Below are 13,613 nucleotides of genomic sequence, written 5' to 3'. Positions count from 1 at the left end.
AGCATCTGATTAGTAGGGCACTGCAATGCTACACACAAGATAGGTTAGATGAGGAAATGAAGAAGAATACTGTATCTGGGTGAAACTACACAAGGAATTTAAAGAAGATTGATTGTCATTACCTAAAATGGAATTTGACCAGGACTCCAAAGACCTTTTGCAAAAAGTGTCATGGGACCTTTAATAACCACAAGTGCCCGGGATCTTTATTTTACACTGCATATGAAATATATTATTATCTCCAGTAGCATCACACTGGATCAAAGGGAAGAATGCCACTTACTAACTCATTAAGGTCACATCCTGTAGCTGAGGTTTCCATAAAGAACTCCCATCCAAGTAAGGAGCAGGTTCCACCCTGATTTGCATAGGAGAGCTGATGAGATCTCAAACGGAAGAGACAAAGGCCATAAAACTTGCTCTTCTCCTTTAGGAGATCTGCTCTTACATAAAACCTATGCATGGTGATCTTTCATGATAATATTTTAATGTTTATCAATGGGAACATACTTGGTTTTTATTAGGGATGGGTCCAAACTCAAACCCAGGAACTGAACACATGGGAATATGTGTGACAGTGTCTGTGTGTGACAGTGTATGTGTGTGAGAGAGAAATCTGGATCCAGATCTGAATTGTGTGGTTTGAGCTCATCTTTCATTCTTAATGACAGTGAACTTGATAGCCAGATGGTATAACAGAAGCCTTCAAAACTACAATCATTACAACAATTGAGGATCTGGTCATTTCTCCTTAGTTTTTTATATCTAAAACTGCATCTCCACACAGATGACAGGGGCAGAGACATATGGCAAGCAATTTAATCTGTTGGGCCAGATAATAGCTTTTCTGAGATGGGGAGAGAAAAATAAATAGCAAATATAGCTATTACTTCACCGAAACTGGAACTTTCTTAGCCATACACATCCTGCAAAATGCAATCAATCATTTTTCCCCCTCCTCAGAATTTCTGCCTGAGGAAAACAGAAATATTAATGAAGCTTCTGTACCAAGAGATTGATATTTGAAGTACTCATTTCTTCAGCTCTGTTTTATGCCAATTTGTTTTGCTTTCTTTCCAGTTGCCACTTGGATCTTTAATAACCATAAATCTTTTGCAAATGTTGGAGAGAGAGTAGGAGAGAGAAGTAGCAAAATATATCATGCTATTATATTTTTCTTCTAAACAAATGAAGAAATGTTTTCTTCTAAACAAATGTTGGGCTGATAACTGCTCTTAATTCAGTACAGCTTGTAGTGACAACACAGACAATATGAAATTTGTTAATAATAGTAATAGTCATATACATCCACATAGACCAGAACCCTTGGCATAACTCAGGCCTAAGCTTTTCAAAAATGTCAAACAGCAGATGCTGCTTCTGTGTTCCATATAGAGGAATCAGACTAACAGACACATCTAGTTAGCTAAACTAACCAGAAACTTGCTAAACTGTGAAGTAACTTCCTTTTTTATATTATCAGCTTTATGCCTATAAGTTTGTAAGAGAGATTCAGCAGATCAAGTTGCTACTTGACATAGTATTATAAATGTATAATATTATTAATGAGTAAATATGAATTTATAAGCTGTCAATTAAAATTTAAGAAATTATATCAAACGTGTAAAGTTATCTAAAGCTTTTTGTAGCTGACCTTTTCATTTGAGGAAGAGTCATTGTCAAGCCAATCTGAGCACAGAGTATATTGCAAATTGTTTGAACAATGCTTTCTATTTTAAATAGAGGTGTGATCAGTAAAGCACATCTTAAATGGAGTAAGAACTGGCTAATTAACAGATCTCAAAATAGTTGTCAATGGTAAATCATCATCAAATGCGGGTGTTTTTGGTGGGGTTCTGCAGGGGTCAGTTCTAGGCCCAATGTTATCCAATTACTTCCAGCTCATTGCTTGAAGTAAATATAAAATCACTGCTGATAACATTTATGGATGACACACAGATTGGTAGTGTGCTGTATAATGATGTGGAGAGGGTAGTCATACAGATCTGGATCTCTTGATAGGCAGGACTCATTCAAATAAAATGCATTTTAATATAGTCAAATGCAAGGTCATACATTTAGGAATAAAGAATGCAGCGCTTCTGAAAAGGATCTAGCAATCATACTGAGCAAACAACTGAACATGAACTCCCAGTGCAATGCTGTGGCAAAAATGACAAAGGCAACCTTGGATGTATAAACAGAGGAGTAGTGAATAAGAGTAAGGAAATGATTTTACTCCTGTTTATAGCACTGGTAGGACCAATACTGGACTACTGCATATAGTTCTGATGTGCCCATTGTAAAAAGTATGATGAAAAATTGCAGATTGTGTAGTGAAGAGCCACCAAAATGATTCAAGGGCTGGAGTCTTACAGGGAGAGACTTAAACAGCTCATTGTGTTTAGTTTATCAAGAAGAAGACTGAGAAGTGACTTGATTACAGTGTATAAGTACCTTCCCAGGAAGAAAAGAGTGGGTACTAAAGGGCTTGTTAATGAAGAAAGGTATAACAAGAACCAATGGCTAGTTGTTAAAGCCAGACAAATTCAAATTAAAAATAAGGCATCACTGTGAGGGAGATAAATTATTGGACAAACTACCATGGGAAGCGGTGAATTCTCACTCTTGAAGTTTTCAAATGAAGACTAGATGTCTTGCTGGAAGTTATGCTTCAGTCAAATACAAGTTATTGGGCTCAAAAAAAGGGGTGACTGGAAGAAATTATATGGCCCGAGTTATCCAGGAGGTCAGACTAGATGATCTAACAATCCCTTCTAGCCTTAAAATCTATTACATTTAAATTCATTCTTCAGTCTGTACCATAACTAAGCAACACAGGTCCAAAGAGGAGTGAGAAACCTCATAGAGCTAACAGGCCAATTATATAATTATTGGTTTCAAAGTAGCAGCCGTGTTAGTCTGTATTCACAAAAAGAAAAGAAGTACTTGTGGCACCTTAGAGACTAACAAATTTATTTGAGCATCAGCTGTAGCTCATGAAAGCTTATGCTCAAATAAATTTGTTAGTATGTAAGGTGCCACAAGTACTCCTTTTCTTTTGACATAATTAATGTTAACTGTTCTGACAAACTCCACAGAGGTCAGCAAAATTATATCGATATAACTGACAACAGAGTTTGCCCTGGTATATTTTACAGAATCTTTTTTTTAATTAAAGTTTGTAATAAATATGCATCCATCTCACTGCAACACTTTTCTATGATATGTGGGAAGAGGAATTCATGAATGACAGAGATGCGGTTGTACCATATTTAGGGCTGGGATTTTCAAAAGTGCCCCAGTGATTTAGGGGCATATCTCATTGAAAGTCAAAGGGTCTTGTGCTCTTCATCACTTAGCTGTTTTTGGACAATCCTACCCCAAAAGCCCATGGAAGTTAATGGGAGTCTTTGTTTACCCTTAATCTACGAGATCATGATTGGCAGATATATGGCTCAGTCTGGACCCACATAGAGTAAAGTCAGTTATCAAATAGACATGAAGTGAATGCAGTACTGGTTTGGAGTTGGGTGGGCAGAATTTCATGCAATAGAGTGGGGAGACAACAGCCCTTCTCCTGACAATGCTGGTGCAAATGCCCCTGGAATTCAGTACTGGACAACTTCCTGTCAAGAAAATGGACAATGTGAGGGAGTTCAGAGAACAAGCAACAAAAAAAGATACTGGAGCTCTTGAGTTGATTTAGACTGAAGGAGCTAATTACCTATAGCTTGGCTAAGAGGTGGCTCTTGGAGAACATAATCATCTATGAATATCTGAAGGACATTAAGCCCCATGGAGAGAGCAATTATTAACGCTGGTCTGAGGAGGTATAACTAGGAGTCGATTCCTGACACTAAAGGTTAGATTGAGCTTATTATTTTCATTACTGTAGCAACTAGGAGTCCTAGTCATGGACCATGACCCGATTGTGCTAGGCGCTGTACAAATCCTCAACTCCAAGATGACCCTTGCCCCAAAGAATCTTTTAGGCACATTGTGAAGTGGAAGCATGCAACTGGACTGCCTTAGGAAGGAATTCCGGCTCTCCCCTGATCTGGGAAAAAACCTATGTTTTCAGAGTGCAGCCCACCTTCTCCCTCTTGCCTGTCCAGCTCTTCCTGCCTTTCCCTGTCCTCTCCTGGCCCACTTCGTTACAGAAGGCAGGACCGACTAGGTACACAGCCCTTGCTCTTCCCCTCTGCTCCCCTAGCTCAGATCAGAGTAGGTCTATGCAGCTGTGCAGGTCACTTTGGAAATCAGGCTGTTCATTTAGGTACCTAGATGTGGACCCAGAAGCTGAAACATTAGGCACCTAATTTTGAAAATCTCAGACAACGACTCTACTCCCTGTTCTGCTATCACATCCTGTGTGACATTGGGCAAGTTGTTTAACCTCTCCGGGCTTAATTATCCTCCCATTAGCACCAGTGGCTTCAATGGAGCTATTTTTGATTTACCTCAGATGAGAGGAGAAGCAGTTATGCTCTGTGCCTCAGCTTCCCCATCTGTAAAATTGGGATTAAACCATTTCCCTACTTGACAGCGGTCATGTGAGGATAAATTCATTAATGTTTGTCAGACACAATAGCGATGGATGCCAGACATCTGGATGCAAAGGCATTGTGCATTAAATATGGTTTAAGAAGGAACTAAAAAGAAGAAATCTTTGCACATGAGGCTGGAGACTATTCCTGGAATATTGGGCAAATCTGAAACGTAAAACAAATGCATTAAATAAATTTGTGAAAAAAGGTTATGTTTTAAAATGCCTTTGTAACACACACAAATTAATTAAATTTGATCTAATATACTTTTCCCCACCTGACAATTTACTTTCACTAAGTGATAAAGAACAGTTGTGAGTGTTTAACCTGCATCAAAGACAAAACCAATTTAACTCCTTTCACTTAGCTTGCTTTGGCAGTACAAATCAGCACCGCACAGCCAGAGAGTGGGCATTTTTTGTTTGTTTGCAAAACAAATATTATAAGTAGATCTTAATGAACTGGCAATATGTTAATGCTTTGGCCCATTACCAGGGCAATAATATACACTTGAGAAAGTACATTTCCTTTTCAGATCGCAAAGGTTGGCTCAGAAATTACACTCCGTAATTGAGAAATAGAGTCTTACTTTTCTTGACCTTGATGTGCAAGTAAAGAGCCTATGCTGAGGATTGCATTAGTGTGAGGAGATGCACACCTGTCCTCTGAATAAGCACAATGCACAGGAAACTAAAGAGGGACCTTATTAAAAGACTTTGAGCCAGTCCACAATGTTAGTAATGCCGCTGTACCAGAAGCCCGTCGAAAAGCAGAAAATAGGAGAACCCTCCCAACACAGTTTATAATGGACCCGATTCTGCCACTCAGACCTTTCTCTGCAAGAATTCCTATTGGTGAGCTAGGAGGGCAGGTTCTAGTCTGCTCATGTTGAGTAGCACCTAATTCCACAAGTCATGCCATTGTTTCCAATAGGACTATATGTGATGTTAGGTATTATCTAACATAAATAAGGGAATCAAAATGTGACCCTAAGTAACAATACTTGGTGAGTATGATGGCTGGGCAAAGAAAGGCCAGTGACAATAATAAATCTTTGAACCTTTGACCAACTCTTAGACTCAAACTCTAAATAAATCTTTGAGCTATTTAAAATGTTCAGATCACACGATTTCTCTTCCCAGTTTTCATCTTGGAACAAAAGGAGACGACTCTCTGAAAGTCTGCTCTCATGAGATTCTCAGCCTAGTTTTGCAAACACATGAGATTCAGATGAGCATGTGAACTTTTGGATGCTTATCTGAACTGAAACTTAACTGCAGACCTTTGGAGCTTCACCCATCCCTAGTGGCTATGTCCAATCTCAGCGGGTGAGGAATTGAAGATGCAACATCACTTCCCTTTGAAAATGAACTTCATTTAACTCACGTGTGCTAGTCGATCAAATCTGGCAAAGAGTTCATTCAGCATTCGGACCAGCTCCTGTGCTGACAAGGTTGTGGAGAGGTTGGTGAAACCTTTAACATCTGCAAAAAGAATACTAAACAAAGAAAGGGAAAGGATATTAATATTTCAATCCATTTCTGCCATAATTGGCATGATAAATACAAACAGTAACCCTGTGTATAGTGATTAGTATGGACTCTGCATATGTGAAAAAGTGATAGACAAATAGCCAATGTCTGGCCAGTGTGTAATTTAAGGAGAGTGGGAAATTCATTAGCTCAGACGGAGGGAGGGAACATTTTAAAGTTATTCTGTCTTTGCTATGGGCCTTACTCACTGGACTATTTGCAGTACAAAGAACTAGTATTAAAAGTACTAAAATATGAGCAGAAAAGTATGAAAAAATTGCTTCATAAAAGAATGTTATAGTAATTTTCATACTTTGTGTTCCTATAGGCCCTTTCATCAGAGAATCTCATAACGCTTATAAAGCACTAACTAAACTTTTATATTTAGCATAATTATCCCATTTTATGAGTGAGGAGACAGAGACACAATGGGGTTAAAGCCCAGATCCTCAAAGATAGTTAGGTGTCTAATGCCTAATGAAATCAATGGGAATTAGACACCTAAATACCTTCGAGCACTGGGGCCTAAGTGACTTGTCCAAGGTTATGCAGCAAGTCAGTGTGGCAGAGCTGGGAAAGGATGGAACTAAAGATGATCTAATGGATAGAGAACTATAGGGACTTGGGAGACCTGGGGTCAACTCCTGGGTCAGCCACAGACTGCCTATGTGACCCATAGAGGTATTGTGAGGATAAAATCTGTTAATGATTGTGAGATGCTCAGATGTTATGGTGATGAAGGCCGTGTAAGTTGATAGACAGAAACCCAGAAGTCTTGACTTCAAGTCCTCAGCCACTAGCTGACACTGTTCCTCAATATATAGACTAGAACTTGTCTGTGTACATGACCTTTCTTGCTGGGGGCACAGTGAGAGCTTGACACTTCATTCTTTGGTCTTCAGGTCTAGCCAAATTATGCTCAGAGCTAGACTCAAAAGGGGGAACATAGGTAGATTTATGCCTACTTTATGACTCTCCAGTGCTGTCAGCCCTGCTCTAATATGTGCTCAGCAGCCAACAGCCCAAAGGGCCATTTTAGCAACCAGAGATGGAGAGAGCAAAAAGGGATGGACCTCTGTCCTCTATTCCTACAATAACAACCACCTTAAATATAAGTGTGTGGAGAGGGAAAGGCTTTACCAGTGCTTAAGCATGCACAGACACACTTGCCCAAATAGTCTGTTATATCTAAGGCTATGTCTACACTACAACCTATGTTGGCATAACTTATGTTGCTCACAGGTTTCAAAAAAAAAAAACACCCCCTCATCAACATAAATTACCGACACAAGTGCTTGTGTGCACAGTGCTTCTCCTGCCGACATCACCTCTGCTTGCAGCAGAAGCTGTTTTATTATGCCGACAGGAGAGCTTTCTCCCGTTGGCATAGAGTGTATTCACCAGATGCGCTGCAACAGCGCAGCTCCATTGGAACAGCTGTGCCACTGCAGCGTTGTATGTATAGATATGGCATTAGATGCAGAATAAAAATTTCCCTCCAATTTCTGATCCAAGTACGCAAAAGCACAGAATTTGGAAGACGAAAACCAAAGACAAGGAAAGCAAGGATTTGTTTGGGGAAGAAAGTAAAATTCAACACGGAGCGTTTCAACTAGGCCCAGAACGGCAAATAATTTGAAGCAGACTTCATTAAAACGTCATAGTAAAATAACAATCAGTGGTGCAGCTTGAGATCTGGCAAAATGTAACCCAGTTGAAGAGCTTCAGTATGTTTGTTGAATAACTAAATGCTAAATCCAGAATAATGCAAAAATCAGATTATGATCAGGAAGAAGGTAAAATGTGGCTAAGGATAATTCACTGCTTTCCTAGAGGCAAAAGCTAATAAAGTAATTGGATGAAGGTTCTAAGAGGCTGAAAATCTAAAGCAGGACTTTTCCTAGTAGGTTCTACTAGGGGTCACATCAAAATAAAAGCGGGGAGGGGGGAACATAACAGTTTTAAAGCAACCAGGGTTTGCTGTAAAGCAATAACCATTTTCAAGTGGGAGATAGGTGAAATATTTTCATTCTTCGTCTCAAAACCTATTATCCTTTGCTACGAGTGTTTAAAAGTCAGAGGTAGCATTCCCTAAGTAACAATAATCTGCTCCCCATTTGAATTATTCTACAAAAACAGTTACTGTAACAGAGGATGAAAAAGGACAATAAACTAAATTTTTATTTAGTGTTGTCTAAACCTTTTGTAAAGGTTCCTGGTACCTTCAGCCACTTCCAATACAATAATATGTGTGGCTTGCTGCACAGGCCACAGGAGTGGCAAAAAATCAATTTACGCTTTGTAAAAGTTGTTTATTGAACTGGCCCTTCCAAAGTTATTTAGGGGTTTCATTTAAAATCTAGATAAATGCTTTTCTATTGAATCAGATACCTTAATAAGAAGATGCTTATATGATGGCAGTTTGATTACTCTTTCCTCCTGGTATGGGACAGACTCACAACAGACATTACAGGCTAAGCTTGATGTTCTAAGACAGGGGTATCATGCTTAAATCAAAGGGCTTGTCTAGACAGAGAGCTAGTGTGTGGTGAGCTGAAATATAAATCTATAGCACATTAGCATGTGTAACTGGCTGTGTTGACTCTGTTACTGCACACTCAAAGTTCCACAGTGTACTTTTTCAAACTACTGGGTCGCGGCATGTAAGGCGCTGGGTCGCCTTGCTCTGGTCAGCACTGCCAACTGGGATGTTGAAAGTCCTGTTGGCGGTGCTGCCCAGCTAAGGCAGGTTAGTGCTTACCTTTTCCGACTCCACGCTGTGCCCCGGAAGTGGCCAGCAGCGGGGTCTGGCTTCTAGGCAGGGGGGCCACGTGGTTCCGCGTGCTGCCCCCACCCCAAGCACTGGCTCCAGACAATGAGTTGATGGACAAGGGGAACTGGGGGGGTGGTGCCTGCAGGCGAGAGTCGTGCGGAGTCACTTGTGTGCCTCCGTCTAGGAGCCAGACCTGCTGCTGGCTGCTTCGGGGGAACAGCACAGTCCACGGTGCACCCCGGCTACGTCACTGACTGGTAGCTACTGGAGGTAAGTGCATGCCCCAACTCTGTGCCCCAATCCCCTGCTCCAACACTGAGCCCCCAAAACCTGGAACCCCTTCCTGCACCCCAAACTGCTCATCCCTGGCCCCATCCCAGAGCTGCACCCCCAGGCTGGAGCCCTGACCCCCTCCTGCACCTCCTCCTGCCCCAGTCCAGAGTCCCCTCCCACACCCTGAACCCCTCATTCCCACCCTACCCCTCAGCCCTCACCTGTGCCCCAGCCCTGAGCCCCTCCCAACTCCAAACCCCTCATCCTCAGCTCCACTGGGTCGTGGGCATCAACAATTTTCTTCAACTGGGTCCCCAGAAAAGAAGTTTGAAAACTATTGATCTACTCCACCTTGAAACAGCAGTGGGTCAGTGAGCACTGCAGAACTTTTAGTACATGGTAGCAGGCTCCACACGGACAGTTACTGCGAGGCACTAATATGCTATAGATTTACTCTCTGCCTGTTGAGGCAAGCCCAAAGAGAGGAAGAGATTCTGTAACACTTTGGGAGTGAAAGCTAACCATTGTGGTGCAAATGAAAGGCGGCTGTTAGTTACTGACTCCCAGTGCTGGCAAGTGCACGCAAGGGCTATTCCCACACCATCCCTGAGCTGTAGTTTTGTGTCCACTAGATAGAGCGACTTAGAAAAGGGAGAAATAGGAGAAGAAAATGGTCACAAAGAAGTTTGATTGTATGAACACTGCAGAGAAGGGCCATTAATATGAGTTCAGGGCAATCACTTGATAACCCTACACTTTTGACAGGGCCCCAGAGTTTCTCAGCTGATCTGTTAGCTCAAAAGGGAACAAGATGTTCTCCTCGAGTAGAGAGAACAAAGGGAGGAAAGTTCATGTTGAACTTCCCACCCATTTGTTGGCAAAGCTTGCAGACCCCCATATTGTGAGTCTGTCCCTGGATGGGATCAAATAAAGCTGTGGCGCAGTTTAGTAATGAAGAAATAAACATTTCCATGTGTTGCTCCCATGTGCTAAAAAAGGGCAATGTTCAATTTGAACAGCTGTTGCAAAGGCATCCAACCAATCTGATAAATTAGAGAAGGCTCTGAAATACACATCTGTCCAGGAAAAACAAAATAACTTCCTGGTATTTCAAATAGCTGATTATTGAATTGATCAAGGAGCAGAAAAAAAAACAAAAAACAAAAAATATCTCCCCCCACAAAGCTGATATCCAGTACAAGCTGAGTTGTTAAAATAGAAGACAGGCACCTTCACTCACCTGACATTCTCATAGCGGTGAATATAGATCTTATGAAACTGGTGCTGCAAGTGCTCATCTTCCACATTGGTCATGTCGTTAATCATTTCTAGTACAACAAATCGAGGTAATACGGAGAGCACCAGCCGTTCCTGAACCAAAGCAAAAAAAAAAAAAAATACAGAATGGGCCCTTTAGACTGGGGTCTGCGTTAATCCTTCGCAGCAAAATGACAGAGCTCTGTATTGGGAGCTTTTCCTGCACATTTAAACTTAAACTGTTTAAACGTTTGAACAGTTTTGCTGGATCAGATCCTCAGTATTGACCTCTTTTCAGAAACTCCAAATGGGGTGTATAATACTCATATGCACATAATTAGTTACTGTAACTGCAGAGCAATATCTATTAACAAGTGCACAGTGAGGCCAGAATCCTGCTCGTCTAGAAGTCAACGGGATAACTCACATGAGTAAGGAGAGAAGGATTTGGCCCCAAAGTTGACCTAACAAGCAGAAGTTAAAGACAAAAGTATAATATAATAAAATGCCTACTTGTGCCGTAATCTAAGGGGCAGATCCTCAATTGATGTAAATCAGCATAGCTCTATTGACTTCAGCAGAGCCATGCCAATTTACACTAGCTGAGAATGTTTAGCTGGCACTCACTATAGACCATATTTAGCTGGCAACACCAGCTTAAATTGTGTTACTGATTTGGACGTCTGCAAAAGCCTTACGTGCCATCAGCCAGCCTTTGCCTCAGAGTGATCTTCATTAACCTCAATAAGAGATGCTGAAGAAGCTGGATACCAGCAATGAATTGATATGTATTTACAATACTCTTCTTACCCAAAGGGCCAGACTACGGTGAGTGCTTGTTCATGTGTGAGAGGGGGAGGGGAAAACACAAGCTGGCTGCTGGCCTTTGTGTCACTTCTATGGCACTAGTCCTGCTAACGGTGGCAGGGAAGCATGAGACCATAAGTGACAGCTGTTGCCTGAAGGAACAATGCTGACTGGAGAGGTGTAGTCCCCCACCACCTCCAGCATTGCTTTGTACCTAATAGGCACAATCTGGCTGTAAAAGTTCTGTGGATGGGGGAGTCTAAAGTAGATACAAGAGAGAGAGAAAATAACTTATTAACAATAAAGACATAGGGTAAAATTTTCAAATAAATCTCACTGATCTAGGAGCCCAAGACTCATGTTTCAAGAGCAACTTAGACCAAGATTCTCAAAAGTGACTAGTGATTTTAGATGTGTTAATTTTGGGGTGTCCCGTTTGAGATACATTCAAAGAGCCTGGTTTTCAGAGAGTGTTGAGCACCTAGCCTTTGAAAATTAGTCTTCATTAAGATGCCTCAAGTTGAGCTCCCATAACTAATCATTTTTGAAAACCTTTAAATTTTGGCCTTAGGCATTTAGGGGCCCATGTTCCATTGACCTTCACTGAAAATAGGACTTGGGCCCCAAGTAGGGTTGCCAGGAGACCAGTTTTCAACCGGAACACCTGGTCGAAAAGGAACCCTGGTGGGTCTGGTTTAATGGCCTGGTCGGCAGTGCCAAAGTGCGGTGAGCAGTACAGCAGGGCTAAGGCAGGCTCCCTATCTGCCCTGGCTCCGCACTGCTCTGGGAAGCGGCCACCAGGTGCCTGCAGGTGCTGGCGCGGCCAGGGACTGGGAGGCTCCGTGCGCTGCCCCTGCCCTGAGTACTGGCTCTGCAGCTCCCATTAGCCAGGAACCACGACCAATGGGAGCTGTGGGGGGCAGCGCCTCTGGGCGCAAAGACCCCATGCACCTAGAGGCCACAGGGACCTGGAGGCGGCTTCCTCAGAGCCACAGTAAATGCCGCTCGGACCTCACACCCCAACCCCTTGGCTCAGCCCAGAGCCCCCTCCTGGACCCCAAACGCCTCATCCCTGTCCCACCCCAGAGCCCATGTCCCCAGCTGGAGCCCTCACCCCCCCCCCGCACCCCAACCCCCTGGCAAAACCTGAAACCGCCTCCTGCACCTCAAACCCCTCATCCCTACCCCCAGCCAGAGCCCTCACCTCCCCCCGCACCCTAATCCCTTGGCTCAGCCCAGAGTCTCATCCCGTACCCCTCATCCCTGGCCCCATCCCCAGCCGGAGCCCTCACCTCCCACACCCCAACCCTCTGGCCCAGCCTGGAGCCCCTTCCTGCACCTCAAACCCATAATTCCCAGCCCAACCCCCAGCTGGAGCCCCCACCTCCCCTGTACCCCAACCCCTTGCCCCGGCCCAGAGGCCCCTCCTGCACCCCAAACCCCACCCCAGAGCCTGCACCTCCAGCCCAAAGCCCATACCTCCTCCCACACACCAACACTCTGCCCCAGCCCAGTGAAAGTGTGTGAGCATGGGAAGAAGTGAGTGACAGAGAGAGAAGGTGATGGAGTCAGTGAGGGCCTCGGAGAAGGGGTAGGGCAGGGCAGGGGTGTTCGGTTTGTGTGATTAGAAAGTTGGCAATGCTACCCCAAATCACTGAAGCACTTTTGAAAATTTAACCCATAATCTCAGAAAGTAAGCCTAACCATTTAATCAACAATGTCCAATGCTAACTACTCCACTAACTGCTCTCAGTAAAAAACAACTCAACATACTCAGCATTTAATATTAATAATTTTTAGACTGACCTAATTGACTAGGAACACTCAGGAGTAGATTCAGCTTTACTATTAGTTTATATAAAATAAAATAGTTCTAACTGCCCAGCCTCCTGTCACAAATATAAAAACCAATTCAAGGTGTCCATTATTTGGGCTACAGACCCTATCTTGATATATCCATTGGAAACAAATCTAGCAGCTTCCACTGTCAAGACTCCAGTTAACCAGCTTTTGAGCTAAAGGCTCACAAACAAATGTCACATTGTCTGGAGTGGCTAACAACTGTGAGTGCAAACCTCAGGGCAGACTGTTAAGAAGCAGGGAAAAAACCCCAAACTGGTAGTATGTTCTGTAAGTAGATTTCACCAACCCAGTCACAAGTGTGAATTCCTAAAGTACTCTAACAGTCTTACCAGGAAGAAAAGGAGTACTTGTGGCACCTTAGAGACTAACAAATTTATTAGAGCATAAGCTTTCGTGAGTTACAGCTCACTTCATCCGATAAAGTGAGCTGTAACTCAGGAAAGCTTATGCTCTAATAAATTTGTTAGTCTCTAAGGTGCCACAAGTACTCCTTTTCTTTTTGCGAATACAGACTAACACGGCTGCTACTCTGAAACCTGTGAGTCTTACCAGGGAGTC

At 42.7% G+C, this 13,613-nt stretch overlaps 1 protein-coding gene across 2 annotated transcripts in view; it reads right to left on the bottom strand.

The window, feature by feature from the left end:
- Positions 1 to 13,613, bottom strand: part of ADCY8 (adenylate cyclase 8) — a 180,443-nt gene that overhangs the window by 85,232 nt on the left and 81,598 nt on the right. For both annotated transcript variants that reach the window (XM_038392609.2, XM_038392607.2), the window contains exons 3-4: positions 10,369 to 10,499; positions 5,937 to 6,048 (exon numbers count right to left, since the gene is read on the bottom strand). In XM_038392609.2, coding sequence (XP_038248537.1) covers positions 5,937 to 6,048; positions 10,369 to 10,499 — 243 coding nt within the window. The remainder of the gene's footprint in view (positions 1 to 5,936; positions 6,049 to 10,368; positions 10,500 to 13,613) is intronic.

This window comes from Dermochelys coriacea, chromosome 2 (genome assembly GCF_009764565.3).
Source record: "Dermochelys coriacea isolate rDerCor1 chromosome 2, rDerCor1.pri.v4, whole genome shotgun sequence".
In the NCBI taxonomy this organism is placed as follows: domain Eukaryota; kingdom Metazoa; phylum Chordata; order Testudines; family Dermochelyidae; genus Dermochelys; species Dermochelys coriacea.
This window is presented reverse-complemented; position numbering and strand designations above follow the sequence as displayed.